Here is a 21229-nt window from a genome sequence, read left to right as displayed (position 1 = left end):
AATGACTGCACATCCCTAATCTCTCTGCTGTAGACAGAAATGCGTTCTTACCCATGTTGAATGCTACAGTATCCCTGCAACAGTCAATAGATAGATTACAGCTTCTCCATTGACAGCATGAGTCAATAGTCTACCTTTTCTCTGTTTTTCTCCTAAACTTTTTTCTTTTACTCCAAGTCTCTCCGTGCTCTTTCTTTCTGTAATCCAACAGACAATGACTGAACAATATGGTAATTGCTCATTTTGCTTTTACATTCAGGTTAAAAAAACGAGGAAGTCACGCTGGGATAGGCTGCTTCATGTTGCTTACTCCTCCTCGTTCCTGGTTCCTCTCCATCCCAGTTCTGTACAGTTCACTTTTCCTCATTCCATAGATGATAATGTGTCTATAAATGAATGAAATGAAAATTTTGGGTCATTTTCGGAAGAACTGTCTATTTGTTTTGGAAATAACAAACCAAACAAATAAACCAAACAAAAAATGGACTCATTCATCATATTTTACCCATTCGTTTCAAACAAATGTTCAGAAACAATTATACAGAAACAAAAAAATTGTCATGTGCAGGGTTCCAAGCCTCCAGTCTATCTTCACAAGACAGATATTAATACATGGTCAGGAACACTACCCCTGTAACCAATCATTGTTTGTTTGTGTGATCTAGATATGGAATGATGGTATATCAAATGTCTAAATAAATACATATCTTCAAGTCTCCTGAAATGACAGGTCTGGGTGAAAGTCATAGGGAATTCTAAAGCGAAGTGCTGAGCAGGAGATCAGGGGTAGCTTGCCATTAGTTTCATATATTCTAGGAGACTATTCCAGTTGGTGTTTGTAGAGAAAGACGACAGGAGCTGAGATACTCAATTACAAGGGGTGCAACTTTGGCAGTAAATAAAATAACATTTATTGATTTGTTTTTTTTTAGTCTGGGATACATTTTGAAGATATCAGTCATTGCAGAATAATATATTATTTATAAGAAATCTAAATAACTGCTGCAAGGAGTTAACTCGATGGGTTTGCATTTTTGTGTCGTTTCACATCCCTTTGTTCTGGTGCTCACTAAATGCTTTTTTTTTTTATAGGCAAACAATAAATTGTGTGCACAAAAATAAAATGTTGCATATGAAAATAAAAAGAGCTCAAACTTTCTGCCTGCACTTGTCTAGCTCATGTCTTATTCAATCCTGGAACAAACCTCAGCGCCCTTCAGAGCAGAAATGAGAGCTTTTGGTTTGTTAAAGGCGACTGAACGTTGCCTTCCCTCCGGCTCCTTGGCGCCGAGCTGGAAGCCCAGGAGGGGCTTGGAGCCCGCGAGCGCAGGCTCTGCCTCTCCGTGCAGCGGGAGGAGCCTCCCGCCCCACCCTCCCTCTCCTCCCCCTCCCCTTGCTCGGCAATCGGTGGAATAAATCGGGCTGCGCGGGCTGGGGCTGCCGAGGTCCGGCGATGTCTGCCTGCTGCCGGCTGCTGCTCGTCTGCTCGCTGACCCTGCTGCAGGGCCTGCTGATCAGCCCCTCCTCGGAAGAGCCCTTCCCCTCCTCCATGACGTGAGTGCCCCTCTCGGGCTGCGGGGCTGCGGGGGGCCGGCTGCATGCAGCGTGCAGGGAGGGGCAGCCGCCCGGAGCAAACTTCCCCCGGCCGAGGCGGACGGGATCCCGGGGCGCGTTACCGAAAGACTGAGGCTGAGAGCAGAGGGAGGGCAGAGGCAGCGGTTGCCTTTTGAATCCGGGTTAAAGCTGCCAGCGTTTAATTGGGACTGAATGAGTCACTTAAGTGCTGCCGAAGAAAAAGGAAATCGGAAAAACCATCATTTCCCTGCCCTTCCTCCGAGCAGCGGAAGAGGAGAAAGTTTCTCCCTGGTCCTGTGCGGCTATGAGAGGAGGAAGCCGGGCTGCGTGCCCTGTCTGTGCCGTGCACGGCCGTCCGGGCTAGGCGGGGAGCCGGGCTCCTCTGTGCCGTGCACGGCCGTCCGGGCTAGGCGGGGTGCCGGGCTCCTCTGTGCCGTGCACGGCCGTCCGGGCTAGGCGGGGAGCCGGGCTCCTCTGTGCCGTGCACGGCCGTCCGGGCTAGGCGGGGAGCCGGGCTCCTCTGTGCCGTGCACGGCCGTCCGGGCTAGGCAGGGGGCAGGATATTCGGGGGCTGAAGTAACAGTAGCCGTGCAATGCTCTTCTTGCTTTAAAATAATAATAATAAAAAATTAAGGGGTTGAAAGTGCATAGCCAGAGCCTTATTTATACTTTGTGCTTCTCCCTCTGCAAAGCTTGAATTTATGTGCTGGATGCACATCCGTATTGAAGGAGGAGATCATGCATTGCCTTCCAGTATTTATAAATACGCCTCAACCTATGTGATAATTCCAATATAAAAAATAGGAAACTCAAAAGAGCACTGACAAAGTTTTATATGGTTTAGTGAATGAGGACTGCAATTGTTTATCCTTTAGCGTTTATTTTCTCTCTTACCACTGCCACGATTTCACAAACTCTGTTTCCTACATTGAAAAGGCAGGTACAGTTAATTAGTTTTTCTTTTTTTGAGCAAATAAAGCAATGTAGGTTTCCCATTCAGATACCTGCTGGAGGCACTGAATCTTTGTGTGAAGACATCTCCATGGCATCATTTTTATTAAATAACAATCATGCCCCCTCTTTTAAATAACCCAGAAGATGAAATCCTCCCCCAAGAAAAAGGACCCAGCAGCAGCCGCTGTGATGAGAAAGCAGTGCCAGGCCCGTGATGTAACAGGTGAAAGGGAGCGGCAGGCAGGGATCCCGGGCTTTTGTTTCCGCCTGGGATGGAGGATCCCACCTGGTCCTAAACCATTCACCCTGACGGAAATAAAAGGAGAAACTGGTTTATTATTTTCAGTTAGGGTGAGCCGCTGTGAGAAAGCGTTCATTACTGCAGATTCAGAGCTGAAAATGTATAATTTCACCTATCTGGTGGCTCCTTTGCCTCTTCTTTTGTCTAATCCCTTCTGCAGAGTGTATCAGTAAATGTAATTCTTATGAGCCATCTGTGTGTCTCTCTGGTAATTATATGCCTCTCTTACAGTATAACAAATCTACTGGCAAATAACGCAGCCCTCTTTTTATACATGAGCCCTGCGGATGCCATTCCATAGGAAATAGCATTTTATCTCTATTTATTCTTGTAGGCGTTTTGTTGGATTTTGTAAATGTGGGAATTTGAAGACCTTTGTTAAATTACAGAGAGAAGCACATCCTGTAGCACATGTGCAAACAGAAGAATTGATCTGTGTCAATTGCAATGAATTGATCCATTTTCATTCCGAACTAAAAAGAATATTGTGCTGGAGAGGCTTCAGCTATACATGCACATCATTTCTTAATAGGTCAGATGGGAGATAAGCTGCTAAGGGTTTACATTAATTATGTGTATCTTGCTGTAATCCACGCAGAGTGATATGTTCAATTTAAGTAGAATAAAAAACTAATAATGATGACCCCTTTTTTGTTTTCAATAGAAAATGACCTTACATATCACAATCTAAAAAAATGCAAACAATGCATAAACCTTGGCAAAGAGCCAGCAGAGCACTGCGTGATGTTTTGATTTTTAATAGCAGGTTTAAAATTATCTATTACTGAGCATGGACTCTTAAAATAAATGTATGAGTTTGAAATATGAAGTGGCCTATTTGTGCAGTGTTGCCTTTACATACTGGCAAATTACTAGAGTTAGGAGAAAGCAGTGACTTGTGATTGTCAGGAGCATTCAAGAATAAAGTTTAAACTCAGCTTTTCAATTATTTCATTTATTACGTATTAAATTTGAAACAAAGTTAAAATGCTGTTAATTTCTTAGTCATACTGGTTATAATTTTGGAATTTCTGTGAAGCACATTAATAATTGAATACAGATTGTTTATTAAATCACAGGGTTATTTCTAGACTCAGGCTGTGGCAGTCCACTTGGGTATTTAATTGAATCTTTGGCATATTTGGATGTGTTGAGCTATTGTGCATAGAATTCCAGGTACTGTCTTCAGGAAGCTAACAGTTGGCACAAAATAATTGTCTGGGGTGAAATCAATAGTAGTTAGTTATATGATGAGGTAGCAGAGCTGTTCTCATTCACAGCTTTCCGTGTGCATCTGAACCCTGTTCCACTCTCTGACAACAAGCTCTGCGTCCCTCACTATATGGAAAACATCACAGCAACATTTCACGTTTGCCTTTGATGGCAGTTAATTGGGGGGATGATAGTAAGGATTTTGATCCATATCCTATTTGAAGTTTTGGAAATAATGTTTTTGCCCGTTAGAAAATTATCATTTGCATGCATTTCTGGAGCTGTGCATTCATGCAAACAAAACTGCAAGGAAGCATATGAAATTCAAAATGCAGGTGGTTTAATGGAATAATGTAAAAACCTCTATCTGATTGATAAAATCTGCAAAAGATATGGAATGTAAATCCATAAGACACATTCTGAAATCTGATGTAAATTAATTTTGTAGATGGTAAAATGTGTCTCCAAAAAAGAGCAGGCAGATTCTGATTTGGTTAATCTGCATGAATCTGAGCTTGAAAACATATTTACTGTCCAGTGAGAATAGTCATACCAGTGATTTTGTTTTTGTGTTTAAAGACCCAGAAAAACAGACACCATGTTCACAGGTAGTATTTCTGATATTCAGATGTTGATTGGAGATACAATGGATATTTTTTTGTCCTTAGTATCTTCAGTGGTTCTCTCTGTTTCTTACTTGGCATTTTCCATTCCTTCGCCACATTCATTAGCCAGTTACTTTTAAATCTTATTATGAAGCATCCGTCTCTAGAAATCCCTGAAAAGGAGAGGAATCTGCATCCAAACCTGACCCTTTATCTGAGAGAAGGTGTCAGACAAAGTGTATTTTGGAAGGTGGTGTTTCCAGGAGGGCATAGGAAAAGGCTGATTGGAAAATGCACGAGAGAGCTTAAAATGTAAAATACAGTCTTTAAAGTTTTATGTGCAATATTAGCATCCGTCACTGTCTGTTATTTTAAATGCTTCTCAGATGATGATTAAGAAATACATTGGATCAGTAAATCTGACAAAACCTTATAAATGAGTAATATAATTAGTAACACACATATACAATCTTTCTTTTATTGCTGTTTGTAATTTTTGATGTGGAATTCCTATCAACATTCTATTTTTAAATCCTAAAAATAGAACAATATTTGAATTATTCCCTTAAATAGGAACATTTTTTTCTTTCTGACATTTAATTCTAGAGATTATTTGTGCACTTTATTTTCAACATATTTTAATGTATATCTAATTATGCTCTATTTTATTAGATGCAAACTGCTTTTGCGCCCATTGGTAGAAGAATTAAATCAAATATCAGAAATATAAACCATAAGGTAAAGGAGTTCACCAGAAGCCAAAGCATTAATAAAACTGCTGTACTGGTAACAAGGATTTCCAGCAATGTACCAAAGACTCTAGGGGTTTTATTTAAACAATTGTTTGAATCCTTCTTAAGATCATTACTTTTTATTCAAACCTATTAATATAAGACAATTTTTGCTTTTTTTTTTTTCTCTGAAATCTTCCTGAAAAACCCTATGTTCAGTGGCAAAATATTCCCAAAAGTCTGGAGCAATCTTTTCCTAGTGCTCCAGTGCAGATGGTGATTGACCCATTAATATTTTATTCATGTGGACAAAACAGAGTTCTTAACTGTTAAATATCAATGTGGCACAATGCTCAGCTTTTCTGGTCGTTGTCTGGGTTCCTTTACCTTTTGCATTTTGTGAGATGTGGCATGCTCAAAGGTAGAGAACTAAATATTTCTGTTCTGGTCTTTAATATAGCTTTTTCTAAAGCATCACTGCTATTTTGTGTGAATTCAGGTAATGGATTGTTTGTGTTCACTTTTGAAAAGGAATCTAACACACATGTCAGTATGGAAGATGAACAAGTAATTCAGCTTTTAGTACTGGTTTTAAATCTTCCAGATTTATTTTCAAGACACAGTTCTTAACTAAAGATTCCCAATACCAAATTTATTTATTTTAAAAATGTATCAACTGCAACACTGCAAATTTGATGGTGGCTTACAATGATAACTAAATAAGCAGCTAACATAAAACCAATGAAAGCAAGAAATAAAACATACCTTGAGAAGGACAGATCATAACATAATGGACTGTGGAATATGGATGACTATTGAATATGAAAGCTTTTTAAAAAAATTAGATTCAATGAGACTAATTAGTTTTATTGAATGCATGATTAAAGAGCCAAGTTATCCAGGTTTTTCTAGACATATCAGTATCAAACATTATGCACCACTACTCAAACATTTATTCTATGGGATTTAGGTTGTTGACCATGAGGGCATTTGCCAAAATAAAATAAAATAATTAGATGAATTAGTGCATGGAAAGCTTGCTTAAGCAGACAGGTTTTAAATATAACAGCGTCAGGTATTGCATGCAATGCTCAGGCATTTAATTCTGTAAGAGGCTGCACAGCTGACATTGTACATAGCTGCCTAAGGTTGCAGCCTCTAGTTTCACAGCTTGGCATGCTGCACCTACACCACATGTAATGAGCACCTCTCTTTAATTGGGTAATAACATGATTGCTGAATATATTTTCATAGTGCCTCAGAAGCACACTACAAAAAAAAACAAACCAGTCCTAGAATGAGTGAAGTTCATTCCAGCATTTCAGATTATCCTTCAATTATAGGAGAGCAGGTGGCTTAGGGCTTAGAGCTAGAATATCCAGGGTTCAAATCCTGCTTCTGAAACTAATGAGCACCGTAACCTTGGGCAAATCACTTTGAAGGCTCTGCACTACGCTCGCACTATTCTTGCACACACACAATCAGTTCTACCTATGGCAATGCTACTACAGTTTCCTGATTGAGGTCGTTATCCTTTATGTGAGGCCCGGCTCGCAAAAGCATTTTCTTGCTCTGGTTTTCTCTATTTCATAATTATTTAGTTTTGCATAATATTGCAGATTAGCAGCTCATTAATTACGACCTGAACTAATACTTCACTAATGAACCACATGTGAAATTTAACAATTGTGAAAGCAAAAGAATCTTTAAATGACCCGCCCCCTTATAAAGGAGAAGTGATATAAAGAAATAGTCAGCTAAAGCTTGTCTCTTTTTATATCAGTTGTCATTGATCACTCTGGCAAGGAGGGAGGAGAGGTGCAGATGCTGTGTCTCTCATCCCACCTCAGAAATTGAGTTCACACTCCGGTTTCCTCCAACAGACCAAGTTTGCGTTGTTGCTATTAACATTGGTAATCAATTGATTCCTTGTGGTTAAAACTCCCATCTTCCCTCGTGGGCCTGCCCTTGTCACAGGAGTCCCTCGCTCACTGTGCCAGTCTGAGCTTCAGTGCATCTTTCTGTCAATTTAAAATACTGGGAACAATTCTGAAATAACCGCAGAGTGTGAGCTACGTAGTCAGAAATCAGTTACACCTGCTATTTGGGTGAGGGGACTGGGGGACGGGTAAAATAGCTTATGTACTTTTGGAAATGCCTGGAGCACGCGCTGTGTTCCTCCTCCATGTGAATGCACCTCCAGGAAAACCTCTTTTTATCAGCTAAAAGTGTCCTGAATGAGTCTGCATGGGGGAGGGAAATTTGACCCCATTAAATGGCTTTCAGAATTGTCCTGACTATGTAGAAATATTCTGTCTCTCCTTTCTGAGGCCGGTTTTGGAAACAGCAGCAAGCTGGTGTAATTCAGAGCTGCGTCTCTGCTGAAGGGATTGCTCTGGGATTAATTAGAGAGGCCAAAGGAGACTCCCTGAATCAGGGGGTGTTTGTACGTAACTGCTGCTGTTCAGTTTCTTTTTCTAGCAGTCTCTTCTCTTAGTTAGTATTTAATGGCATTCTTAAAGCTGCTAATATTTGTCCTATCTTGATACTTAACACAAGGATTTTTTTCTTCTTTGCTGATGACAGAACTTCATTATTTTATAGTTTGTCTTCTTTTATACCAAGAATACTAGCAATATTTAAATTATCTTTTAGCTTTACACTCATTTTCAAAGCAAAATTCTGCTTCTGTATTCACTGTGGAAATTCTCCTGCACACAATTACACCTCCCATCCCATTCTGTGCGCAGAAAATCTACACACATACTTTTTCTATAAAATGTGTCCTAAATCTCAGCCCTGCCCAGAATCCCCTCTCCCTATATGCACAAAAGCACACAGTGTGCATGCATGGATTTGTGTACTGCACTGCTTGTCCCTCAGAAGACAATTACTCTGAAAATGGGCAAAAATAATATTCATTATAAGCTAGTTAAAATGTCATCTAGTCTCCACTGATTCCCACATGCTTGCTCTAAAATCCTCCCCGTTCCAGTCTATAAAGCAATACATTGTAGGATCAACACTTTAATTTGCAGGGCTTTGACTGAGGCATTATGAAAAATATCTCCGCCGGAAACTTGGAAAACAAGACCTGTTTCTCTGCTGGGCAGGATCCTCTGCCACTGCCTTCCCACCTCATTTGTTTACAGTGTGCAGTAGCACCAGCACGGAATATGTGCATGCACGAGGTGCCTTGCTTCTGCAGAAAAGATTTGTGTTAAATTCTTGCATCAAATCAAATTCGTTTGAGTCAGTCCTGTTGTCTTTAAGTTTTAACTGACAGCCTTGTTATGGTTTGTTTCTATGGAGCTGGCTCTTAATTCATCAGTATTGTAGTTTGTTTATTTTACTTCTTGGGAGGTAGAGTGCACAGACGTGGTGGAAAGGGGTATTTTGGGTTTGGATACATTTTGCCTTTCAAGACTGCTGCTCATGCTTTGTATCCTCCAAAGAAATTACTGGGTTTCTCTTTTTTAGTATAAAAACATTTACTGCCTCAATATTCAAAGATGTCCATCTATGTAATTTAGGCATATAACTATTAACTGTTGAATGAATACCCATGCACAAATCGCTGCTTAGCTGGGAAAGTTACATTGCAGGGCTGGTGCAAGGTTATTAGGTGCCCTAGGCAAACCTTCTGCCTTGCAAACCCCCCCCCCGGTCTCGGCCCAGACTCCTACCTCATTAGCGCCCTCCGAGTGTGTGCTTCTCTGGACTGTGAACAGGATGGGCACTGCTCGTGGCCCACAGAATCTCTATTCCTCTTTGCTGCGAGTGGGATAAGGCTCTGCTCGCGGCCCCACATGGCTGCTCTTCAGCTCCCCCTAATGGTTGGTGCCTGAGGCGATTGCCTAGTTCACCTAATAGACCCAGGGCCAGAGCATCCTAACTTTCTAGTTAAGTGGATAACTGCCGACATTCAATTTAGGATAAGTAGCCCCGCCTAATCTACCCATTGCCCCCCCCCCCCTTAAAGATATCTGGCTATCTAATTTACCAGATAAATACTTAGTGGTGGCTGCGGAGCATAGCCAGATGTTAATTGATGTTAATGTTATTGCACAGATGTTTATTGTAAACCGATACGATATGATTGGTATCATGAGTGTCGGTATAAAAAAGCCCTAAATAAATAAATATAAATAAATATCCGGTTAAGTAGTACTAAATATTGGCCTCTCTATGTCTTGCTGCAGCGTTGCCACCCTTATTTCTTAAGGATCCAGGCCACTGTGGATATTTACATGGGGCAGTGAGATGATCAAAGTGTGGGTGAGCATTCTTGGCTCCAAATCTTTAGGTCATGCATGAACCGTGCACTTTGTCCACCCAGTTCCAGATGTTGCTCACAGCAGCAGAGTAACGTTTGCTGACCAAAAATATATTGAGCCTCATAAACGTTACAATGAATCCCCTAATTTAACGTGAAAGACAAGTGGTTTCAGGCCTGAAATGCTGCATAATGGGCATTTATTAAGAGAGTCCTGAATATGCATGGGGGTCTTTAAAATTCTAGATATGTTTTGTTTGTTCTGTCTTGGTGGTGAATCAGTTTTTGTTGAATGTTTCTAAGTCATTAATGGGGGTGCTGAGACCCTTTAATATTTCTCAGACCGAGGTTCTTCTCACTTTCTGTTCATGTGTTGAAAGACACTGCCACCCCATGAAGCTGCTCGTAGCGCCACATTAGTCCTGGAGAAAACGTGATTGTTGCAAGTTGTAGTACTTTTTATCGTACCAATTAAGCATGAATCAAAGACATAGCTTGCAAGATCCCATGGGATCAACCTTCAGATAACCTGAGAAATCCTCTTCTCCAAAAGCTGAGATGACCTCTGAAGGTCATCACTAATGTTGCGGTCCAATGAGCATCAGGTCTTATATTTTAGGGTATTTAATTTGGCCTTTCCTAACAGTGTTTGTTTTTCCATTGTCGTCTTCTTCATGTATTTCTGCGTGCTTTATTTTGTTAGTATATCTGCATAATACTTGCATGGATGTAATCAGCTGTACCTTGACGACTATAAAATGGGGGCATCGCCTATGGGGAATTGCACTTACATTCTGCATAGTCCTTCCATCTCCTTTCAATAATACAAGTGTATTTGAGTAATGGATTGGGTATTGTTAATGTTTGACACTGTTCCCTGTCTCTGGAAGTTCCATAGTACTGTAAGATAATTATGGCAGCTTCTGCTATCTTATCTACTCTAAGGGAAAATGTATAGTAATATTTACCATTTTTGTAGCATGCCACATGTATGCTGTAATGTTTAACAGTGATAAATATTCAGGTCTGATAAGTCCCTGATCCCAAGAGTTTACAATCCAACTGGACAATTTTTAAAAGGCCCGAGCATGTAAAATTTGGGGGCTTCGTGTGTGGCCAGGTCTTGCGAGCGCCGCGCACATTTTCTAAAGGGCCCAGCTACGTGCGTAACTCCAGATACGCTCCTCGGGGGCGGACCGGGGGCATGGTCTGGGTGGGCTGCGACAGCGCCATTAGACACTGTCCTGGAGAAGCGAGTGCCGGCAGACAGACGGTGCACAGAAGATACTTCTGCTCCAGAGGAGCAGTAAGTAGAAAAAAAAATTGGGGATAGGTAGGGATAGTTTTAGGGGTCAGGGAGGAAGGATAGGGAAGTTTTTTAGGGGTCAGGGAAATTCCTTCCCAGTCCACTCCTTTATTCCAGTGGACTGGGATGGTACTGGGAAAAATGGAAATTGCGTTGCCACATGTAAGTTTAACCCCCTCCCCCCGCGCACGGGAGAGGCCACCCGCCCGCAGAGGCTCGCATGGATATTAAAATCCAGCGTACATCTGTGCGCGGGAGTCCTATTTTGTAACATGCGCGTGCCAATGCGCACATGTTATAGAATAGCCGCGTCTGTGCGTGCATGCATTTTTAAAAAAAATTCTACCCCCTGGAGGAGCAGGAAGTATTACAATAAATAATTTGGAGATAGTTAGGCTAGGTTTAGGGGTAAGAGGAGGGAAGAATAGGGTTAGGGAAGTTCTCTTCCAGGCTGCTCCTTTACTGGAACGAAGTAGGAAAAACCAAAATCACGCCACCGCGGGTAAATTAAAAAATAGCCCCCAACCCCTGCAGGCGTGAGACGCGGGCCGCCCACATGCACCCACAGATGTTAAAATCTGGCGTGGACACCTCGTTTTATAACCTGCGCACATCGCGAGCACGTTATAAAGTAATCGCTTCCATGTCTGCATGCCAGGAACCGTGCACACGAGGACGCACACGCGCACATTTTAAAATCTACCCCATAATTTTATCCACCAAGATTTGTAGATTGGCGGATTACGGCCTATTTTAAATAAATTACATAAAACTGTTTCCTCTCACGAACACTGCAGGTTTATATTTGACCTCACCAAATGCAGGAAAAATGTTGAGAGACAAAATGGAGAGATTCTGTTTCAGATATGGTCTGAAACCCACATCTTCTTGGAGCTGTGTTGTGAAACGGTTTGCCCCAGTGATCTGTTGCTTCGAACGCTTATGAACGAATGTCTCTGGCTGCAGTTTTATTCACAGAGCATGGTCCGTGCAGTTCGTTTAAGCTCTTTTCCTATCTTTGCTTCTAATTGGTTTTTAAAGCAATGCGTGCAAGTGTTGGGCATTGAAATTCATTGAGGGTAAGGATAATGGAACGGATCAGTCTTGTAAGCACTCGGTGTAGAATGTGGGGTTATCTGCTACAAGGCCGTCCCTTGGGGATTTTTTTTTTGTAATAATCAGTAGAAGATAGTAAAGCTGTCCATGAAGCTTTGTCTGCTCTGCATATAATTTCCACCCATCTGTGTTCTCCATGATTTAATTTTTTAGAATTTGTTCTGTGAGGTGTTGTCTGGCTAATTTGATGAACTGTGAGATATTGCAGCTTAACCAGAAGAATACAAAAGTAAAATAGCAATGGATTATTAACATGCACTTGGAGCGCACACAATGTTTGCAGAGTGGTTTTCAAGGTTGTAGGAGGTTTTTTTTTTCAGTTTCTAAACAAGAACAAAGCGCAAAATATGAGATTAACAGTTATAATGCAAGATTCAGACCTTTTGAGCTTCAAGCGAGAAAATTGTGTGAGGAGACTTTTTAAATATGACTTAAACCAGATTAACGCAGTCTGTTTAAAATGGAAAATTAATATAAAAATGATGATTGAATGAAACCTTTGTAAAATGATTAATAATGGAAAATATCTCAATGTTAATAAGATGGATTATTACAATTGAAGTGCAAAGATCCAAGGTAGCTCAGGTAGATTTAAATGATGCAAAGGCAAATAGGAATGATTCCAAATTACTTGAATGAACTGTGAATAGGAATAAAAACATACATTTCGGTGTCTATATGCAGATGCTGGAAGTAAAAAAAAAACTTAGATTGGAAAGTTGCAATATACGGCAGTAAATGAAAATCCAGTATACACGTAACAGGCATCGCACAAAGAGGATAGCTAATGGGATTCTGTTATAGCAGGATACAAACTGCTGGAGAGCTGGCACTATATGTTAAGCAAGGCATAGAATCAAGCAGGATATAAGTTTTTTGCAGAAAACCAACTTTTCTGTAGCATCTGTATAGATATTAATTCCATGTATGATGGAGAAGAGTATAATACAGTGAAGGGGGAGTGTTTACCACCATCCACCCAATCAAGATAGCGAAAGCAGACTGTGAAATGCTAACCAAGATTAAACAGGCAGTAAGAATGGGAGATTTAATGTATCCCTTGTCACTTGAATGAGTGTCGCCTCAGGGCAAATTTCTAGATGTCACAAATAGTGTGGGGTCTGCACTGAAACTTATGAGATGAGACTGAGGAGGGAGAAGAGAAAGATGATGATAATACCTGAAAGGTATTAATGATGCACCAGAATTGAACACTTTTAGATGGAAAGGAAACTGTAGAAGTAGAGATCATGTTACGAAACTCCAAGCAGGGGGGGATTCGGGAATAACAACAGGAAACATTTCTTCCCAGAAGAGCTGGTGAAGACAAGAATGTTAATAGGATTCAAAAGGTCGTGAGATAAACACAGAGGATGTATAGAAATGAGGAAATAGGATAACTTGTGTTAACTTTAGATGTAAATCCAAACCAAAAAAATCCCACACTGCAAATAGCTGAAAGAAATCTCCATTTTCCAAGAATGGCATCCATATAACGCCTAACCTTGCAAAGTATAACAACAATGCATTTGCATGGAGGGGAGGGGAATAGGATTCGGACGGCAACTAATATGGGCCCCGACCTTTTAACGGTCTGGTACTGATATGCAGACACAAGGGAAAAAACACAGGATTGCTTTTATGGTCAAGTCCAAAAGCAAAGCAGATCAGCACTGCCAGAATTTTCTGGAAGGCTCCACACTCAGTAGAAATGTGGCTTGCAGTAATTGTTTATGGGTTTGACAGTTGCTTAGTTTTTGATTGTAAATATTACTGCCCTTCTCATAAGGATTGGGAGCAACTGTACAGACTACCTTTAAGAGAAACCTACGCTGTGCGGTAGATATTACCATGAGAAGCTTACTGGGCAGGCTTGCCCCTTTTCTGCTCTCATTACTATGTTTGCAATTATAATCATTGGTCACATAAGTGCAAAAAGTGGCACTACTTTTTTTTTTTTTTTGGACATTTTCGAAATGCAAATAAAAACTTTTAAGGCCATTTATCTGGGCCAAGTCCTTTCTTTGCTTTGTTTAAAAAAGTGTCTTTCCTGACCCTCCTCAGGACCCTCTGACACTCCACCCTCTTCCAATCGGTCAAACATGGTGCTAAAAATACTTAAACATGTACTACTAAGTGCAAGTTCTTTCTTTTTGCTGTCTTCATTTTTAGCAACTGAGGAATCTACTGCTACACATTTGTATAGCATTACACGACACATGCAGCACTATACAAATAAAAAACACTACACAAAAAAACCCCCGTCCTGCTCAATAGAACTTACAATCTAATAAGACAAACACATTGGACAAGTCACTTGGGATATTTCATAAAGCAAGACAATGGTAAAGAAAGAAAGTTAGTTAATGAGACTAAAAACAGACATTCTGGTATAAGATTTAAAAGTGGTTTCGAAAAGGTGGGTCTTTAGATGGGATTTAAACACGATGAGAGAGGGAACATGACGCACCAGTTCTGTAAGACCCTACCAAGCACACGGCACAGCCAGGTGGAAAGCACGGAGTCAGGAAATCGCAGTAGAAGAGAAGGCCACAGATAGGAGTGACTTGTCTGATAAGTGGAGTGCATGAGGAGAGCTGTTGAGAGAGATAAGAGGGGAGAGGTAGTGAGGAGCTGTAGAGTGAAGGCATTTGTAGATGAGAAAAGGGAGCTTGAACTGTATGCAGGAGTGGATAAGGAGCCAATGCAGTGACTTCAGAAGAGGGGTTATGTGAGCGTAGCAACTGGTGAAAGATAAGTCATGCAGCTGAACGTAGGGAAGATTGCAGTTGAGAGAGAGAGAGAGGGCATGCCAGGAAACTTGTGAGGAGCAGGTTGCAATAGTCTAAGCAGGAGGCAATGAGAGAGTGGATAAGGGTTCAGGTAGTGCGTTCAGAAAGGAAGGGATATATATTTTGCTGATGTTATAGAGAAAGAAATGGCATGTTTTGGATATTTGTAGAGGAGAGAGAAGAGTTGAAGATGACTCATATGTCATGGGCTGATGGGACTGGGAAGATATCTGTTATCCATAAAAATAGAGAGAGGAGGAAGAGGGGAGTTGGGCAATGGGGGAAAGGTAAGGATCTCTGTCTTGGCCATGTTGACTTTAAAGTGGTATTGGGACATCCAGGCAGCAATGTTAGACAAGCAGGCCGAGATCCAGGATTGGATGTCTGGTGAAATTTCTGGTATAGAAGGTAGATCTTGGAGTCATCAGCATAAAAATGGTATTGAAAGCCACGAAAGGAAATCAGAGTATTAAGGGAATTTGTATGCAGGAAAAAGAGAAGAGGACCCAGGACAGAACCCTGAGGCACACCAACTGAGAGTGGAATGGCAGTAGTGGAGGAACAACCAGAGGAAACACTAAAAGTGCGAAGGGAGAGGTAAGAAGAGAACCAAGACAGGACAGAGCCCCTAAATCCAAGCGAGGACAGAGTAACGAGGAGTAGGTGGTGATCAATAGTGTCAGACAGAAGATAGGTTAAGGAAGATAAAGACAGATTATTTGGTTTTAGCCATAAACAGGTCATTGGAAACTTTGGCAAGGGCTGTTTCAGTTGAATGTAGAAGGCAAAAACCAGACCAGAGAGGATCAACAATGGCTTGAGATGTAGGAAAGTCAAGACAGTGGCAATGAATAGCATGTTCAAGTAGTTTGGAGGCAAAAGGAAGATGGGACAATAGTTGGCAGGACAGGTAGGATCCAGTGGTATGATTAGAGGAGTGATGTGATTACCGCATGTTTGAAGGCAACAGGAATAGGAGCACTGGAGAGTGACCAATGGAAGAAATGACTGCAGTGGAAATGGAGCTGAGGAATTGGATGGGGACAGGGTCAGAGGAACAAGTAATGAGTTTGGAGGAAGAGAGAAGACCAGCAGTTTTCTCCACTGTGACTTCAGAAAAGGAGGAGAGAGTGGCGGAGGGTAGAGGAAAGAAGTGGGCGAGAGGGAGGTATCCTGCTTAAGAATTCAACTAATTTTGTGAATCTTATCATGGAAGTAGTTAGCCATAGTCTGGGCAGAGAGTGAAGGAGAGATGGGAGGTGAGGAAAGTTTGAGGAGGGAATTGTGTGGCTAAGACATCAAGGATTGGATATAAGAGAATTTGTCAATTAGACACAGTAGTCTTGTTTTAGCAATTGCAATGAATTTAATGGTCTGCATGGACACAGGATTTTAGCTAGAGACATTCTGCAGAGCAGGCAGAGGAACTTAGGTAGTGAATTCTAGGGGTGCACCTTACAGGATGGGTAAGAGGAGGGGCAAGAGTGTCTAAGGCTGAAGAGAGTCATAAGAAGAAATTGCTTCATCAATTGGTTCAGACAATGTCATTGAGGATAGGAGAGATGAAATAACCGTGGAGAAGATGCAAGGGTCAACAGCTTGGAGATTCCTAAAGGTGTAGGTGGTGATTGAGTGAGTGTGGGGGAAGGTGTTTTTAGTGTGAAAGCTATCAGGTCTGAGATTGGAAGAATTGTGGTAGAGAAGTCTGAGAGACAGCACTTGGAAGAAGACTAAGCAGTAGCCATGTTGGTGAGTAGGAGTGGTAGAGCAGAGTTGGAGATCAAATGAGGTAAAAAAAATTTTTTGAGGCATAAGAGTTAGAGGCTTCATCAACATGGAGGTTAAGTCACCAAGGATACGGGAAGGGGAAGTCACTGCATTGGCTCCCTATCTGCTCCTGCATGCAGTTCAAGCTCTTCTTTCTCACCTAAAATGCCTTCACTCTTCAGCTCCTCACTACCTCTCCTCTCTTATCTCTCTCACTACACCCCTCCTTGTGCATCATTGGTCAAGACACTCCTATCTATGCCATCTCCTCTATTGCCAATTTCCGAGTCCGTGCTTTCCATTTGGCTGCCCCATATATTTTGAATAGTCTTCCTGAGTTGGTGCGTCATGCTCCCTCTCACCATATTTAAATCTCATCTTGTTACGAAGGACGAAATCCGGAAGTGGATCCTTAGGCCGACTGACCCGAGGGGGCAGTCGGGAGGCAGAACTCCCACTGGGCAGATGGAGCTTCACCTGGAAACCCGTGACTCCTCCAGAGGAGCTGTGGGAGCCCGGGTCACTAGGACTTAGGAGTCTTCGCCCTGGAAGCCCGAGGTCCCCCCGGGAGGAGCCTGTAGGGACCCGGACCGCTGGGACTTAGGCAAGGACGGAGAAGCCCAGGAGTGGAATACGAACCGGAGTCTAGGCAGGCTGAAGACAAGCAGGAATCGGAGTCACGGACCGGAGTCAAGGCAGGCTGAAGACAAGCAGGAATCAGAGTCACGGACCGGAGTCAAGGCAGGCTGAAGACAAGCAGGAATCGGAGTCACGGACCGGAGTCAAGGCAGGCTGAAGACAAGCAGGAATCGGAGTTACAAACCGGAATCAAGGCAGGCTGAAGACAAGCAGGAATCGGAGTCACGGACCAGAGTCAAGGCAGGCTGAAGACAAGCAGGAATCGGAGTTACAAACCGGAATCAAGGCAGGCTGAAGATAAGCAGGAATCCAGGAACCAGGCAGGAATCAAGCAGGCAGGCAGGCAATCAGCGGGGAACAGGAACGACGGCAACTAGCTCTTCAAAGAAGGAACCTCGTTGCAAGGCACTTTGGTGAGGAAAGAGCCCGGTTTAAATCCCCCGGTCGGCGTCTGACGTCACGGGGGGCGTGTCCGCACATCCGGGTGCTGACAGCACAAAACGCTGCCCTTCGCGCGCGCGCGTTCCCTCGCCGAGGGGAGGAGTCTCCGGCGACGTCTCCCTCGTGGAGACGCCGCTGCCAAGCCGTGTGGAGGGCCCCGAACCCGGCGGTTCGCAGCGCGGGTGAGAGAGGTAAGCTCCCGGTCACTAGTCTAGTGACCGGGATCGTAACACATCTAAAGACCCACCTTTTTTGAAGCCAATTTTAAATCTTCGGCCTGATTGTTTGCGTTTAGCCTCATTAACTAACTTTCTTTTCTTTTTTCTTTATGTATTTATGTGTTTTTATATACCGTTGTTTGGAACTGGCCTTCACAACAGTTTACATCTGAAACAACAATGGTTCATGAAACGTTATGTAGGCTTACTGAGCACCGGTATATACCGACCAATGTGATTATACCATGTCCTCTGAAACTCCATTATTGGTTTAGTGTCCACCACCCTTTTCATGACAGAAATATTTCCTAACTCTCTTGCTGTCTCTCCTCGAACTTTCATAGTCTGTCTTCTTTTTCTAGAATTTCCTCTCCCATGACAGAGGCTTGCTTCCCAATAGTTTCACCCTGTCCCTCCTCTCCTCTAAGCTATACCTGCTTAGATTTCTAATTTCCTAAGGCTCTTCTGTCTTTCTCCTCTCCTAGGATGTCTAAGGTAGACCATGAACTATTTTGGCAGCCTGTTCTATGTCTGTATCCTTCTGAATGCAGTACTCCAAATGAGGTCTTACAATAGCTTAATCACCTCCTCCTTACTACTAGTTAAACATCTCCCCATGAACCGTAGCATCACTCTGATTCTGGCCACTGTCTTCTTGCACTATTTCACTATCTCAAAATGCTCAGTGGGTAAGGATCTGAATAACTGATTCTGAAAATAGGCCTGGAAAACCCTGATCCTCAGATTGCATGGGCTCCAGAAATTTTCTGGTTGATATCAGTCTGGGCTAGAGCAGCTACCACAGTGGTTAGGAGTCAGGCAAAATAAGGCGAGGAGAGCCTGTGAAAGACAGAAAGCAAACAATTTCAAAATAGCTAAATAAGTGTTTTTTAAAAAAAGGAAAAGCATAAAGCTATCAGGAAACCTTTTCCATGGCAAATGAAAATGTGGGCTGGTGATTAAATTTTCTGAAAATGTACAAAGTCATCTCTAATGATGCTGCTGGTAACTTAACTTCAGATCTCCTGACATTTTGCAAAACTTCATTATTTCTCAGTTCAGCCCATTATAACAAAGACATAAGTTTAAATGGTCGTGAATATAGTTGCAAAGTCATTCAGTCAGTTTGAATTAAGGATTGGGACACCTTCCTCGCGGGCAGAATCTGAGTTTACTACAGAGCGCTTGCAAGTTCCTGCAGTCCAATGGTAAGTCCAGGAGGCCTTACCACATCATAAGAACATAAGAAATTGCCATGCTGGTCCAGACCAAGGGTCCATCAAGCCCAGCATCCTGTTTCCAACAGAGGCCAAAACCAGGCCATAAGATCCTGGCAATTACCCAAACACTAAGAAGATCCCATGCTACTGATGCAATTAATAGCAGTGGCTATTCCCTAAGTCAACTTAATTAATAGCAATCCAATCCTTTTTTAAACACAGCTATACTAACTGCACTAACCACATCCTCTGGCAACTAATTCCAGAGTTTAATTGTGCGCTGAGTAAAAAAGAACTTTCTCCGATTAGTTTTAAATGTGCCACATGCTAACTTAATGGAGTACCCCCTAGTCTTTCTATTATCCGAAAGAGTAAATAACCGATTCACATCTTCCCGTTCTAGACCTCTCATGATTTTAAACATCTCTATCATATCCCCCCTCAGCCATCTCCTCTCAAAGATGGTCTAAAGAGGTCCCCTCATAGGGGAGCTGTTCCATTCCCCTTATCATTTTGGTAGCCCTTCTCTGTACCTTCTCTACAAATATATATTTTTTTTGAGATGTGGCGAGCAGAATTGTACACAGTATTCAAGGTGTGGTCTCACCATGGAGTGATACAGAGGCAATATGACATTTTCCGTTTTATTCACCATTCCCTTCCTAATAATTCCTAACATTGTTTGCTGCTTTGACTGCTGCAGCACACTGAGCCGACGATTTGAAAGTATCCACTATGACGCCTAGATCTTTTTCCTGGGTGTTAGTTCCTAATATGCAACCTAACATCGTGTAACTACAGCAAGGGTTATTTTCCCCTATATGCAACACCTTGCACTTGTCCCCATTAAATTTCATCTGCCATTTGGATGCCCAATCTTCCAGTCTCGCAAGTTCCTCCTGCAATTTATCACAATCCTCTTGCGATTTAACTACTCTGAATAATCTTGTATCATCTGCAAATTTGATTACCTCACTCATCGTATTCCTTTCCAAATCCTTTATAAATATATTGAAAAGCACCGGTCCAAGTACAGATCCCTGAGGCACTCCACTGTTTACCCTTTTCCACTGAGGAAATTGACCATTTAATCCTACTCTCTGTTTCCTGTCTTTTAACCAGTTTGTAATCCACGAAAGGACATCACCTCCTATCCCATGACTTTTTAGTTTTCTTAGAAGCCTCTCATGAGGGACTTTGCCAAACATCTTCTGAAAATTCAAATACACTACATGTAACAGTTTATCTTTATCCACATGTTTATTAACCCCTTCAAAAAAATGAAGCAGATTTGTTAGGCAAGACTTCCCTTGGGTAAATCCATGTTGACTGTGTTCCATTAAATCATGTCTTTCTATATGTTCTGTGATTTTGAATTTTAGAATAGTTTCCCCTATTTTTCCTGGCACTGAAGTCAGGCTAACCGGTCTGTAGTTTCCCAGATCGACCCTGGAGCCTTTTTTAAATATTGGAGTTACATTGGCCACCCTCCAGTCTTCAGGTGCAATGGATGATTTTAATGATGGGTTACAAATTTTAACTAATAGATCTGAAAATTCATTTTTTAGTTCCTTTAGAACCCTGGGGTGCATACCATCAAGTCCAGGTGATTTACTTCTCTTTTTAGTTTGTCAATCTGGCCTATTGCATCTTCCTGTTTCACAGTGATTTGGTTCAGTTCATCTAATTTATCACCCTTGAAAACCATCTCTGGAACTGGTATCTCCCCAACATCCTCAATAGAAAACACAGAAGCAAAGAATTTATTTAGTCCTTCTGCAATGGCCTTATCTTCCCTAAGAGCCCCTTTAACCCCTTGGTCATCTAACGATCCAACCAACATCCTCTGAGATTTCTTGCTGCAGATATATTTTAAAAAGTTTTTATTATGAGTTTTTGCCTGTACGGCCAAATTCATTTCAAATTCTCTCTTAGCCTGCCTTACTAATGTTTTACACTTAGGAAAAAGCATAAGCATTGTCAAGTTATTTTCTTCAGATGGATTCTTCCAATTTTTGAAGGATGTTTTTTTGGCTAAAATAGCTTCTTTCACCTCACGTTTTCACAATGCCGGTA

General features: G+C 41.9%; 1 protein-coding gene across 10 annotated transcripts in view; it reads left to right on the top strand.

Moving 5' to 3' along the window:
- Nucleotides 1–1416: 1416 nt before the first annotated feature.
- Nucleotides 1417–21229, top strand: part of CACNA2D1 (calcium voltage-gated channel auxiliary subunit alpha2delta 1) — a 1026983-nt gene continuing 1007170 nt past the window's right edge. For all 10 annotated transcript variants that reach the window (XM_029615087.1, XM_029615085.1, XM_029615090.1 and 7 more), the window contains exon 1: nt 1417–1554. In XM_029615087.1, coding sequence (XP_029470947.1) covers nt 1454–1554 — 101 coding nt within the window. In that variant the 5' untranslated portion in view covers nt 1417–1453. The remainder of the gene's footprint in view (nt 1555–21229) is intronic.

The sequence above is a fragment of the Rhinatrema bivittatum genome, chromosome 9 (genome assembly GCF_901001135.1).
Source record: "Rhinatrema bivittatum chromosome 9, aRhiBiv1.1, whole genome shotgun sequence".
In the NCBI taxonomy this organism is placed as follows: Eukaryota; Metazoa; Chordata; class Amphibia; order Gymnophiona; family Rhinatrematidae; genus Rhinatrema; species Rhinatrema bivittatum.
Note: the sequence above shows the minus strand (reverse complement) of the source record. Positions and strands in the feature narration are given on the sequence as shown.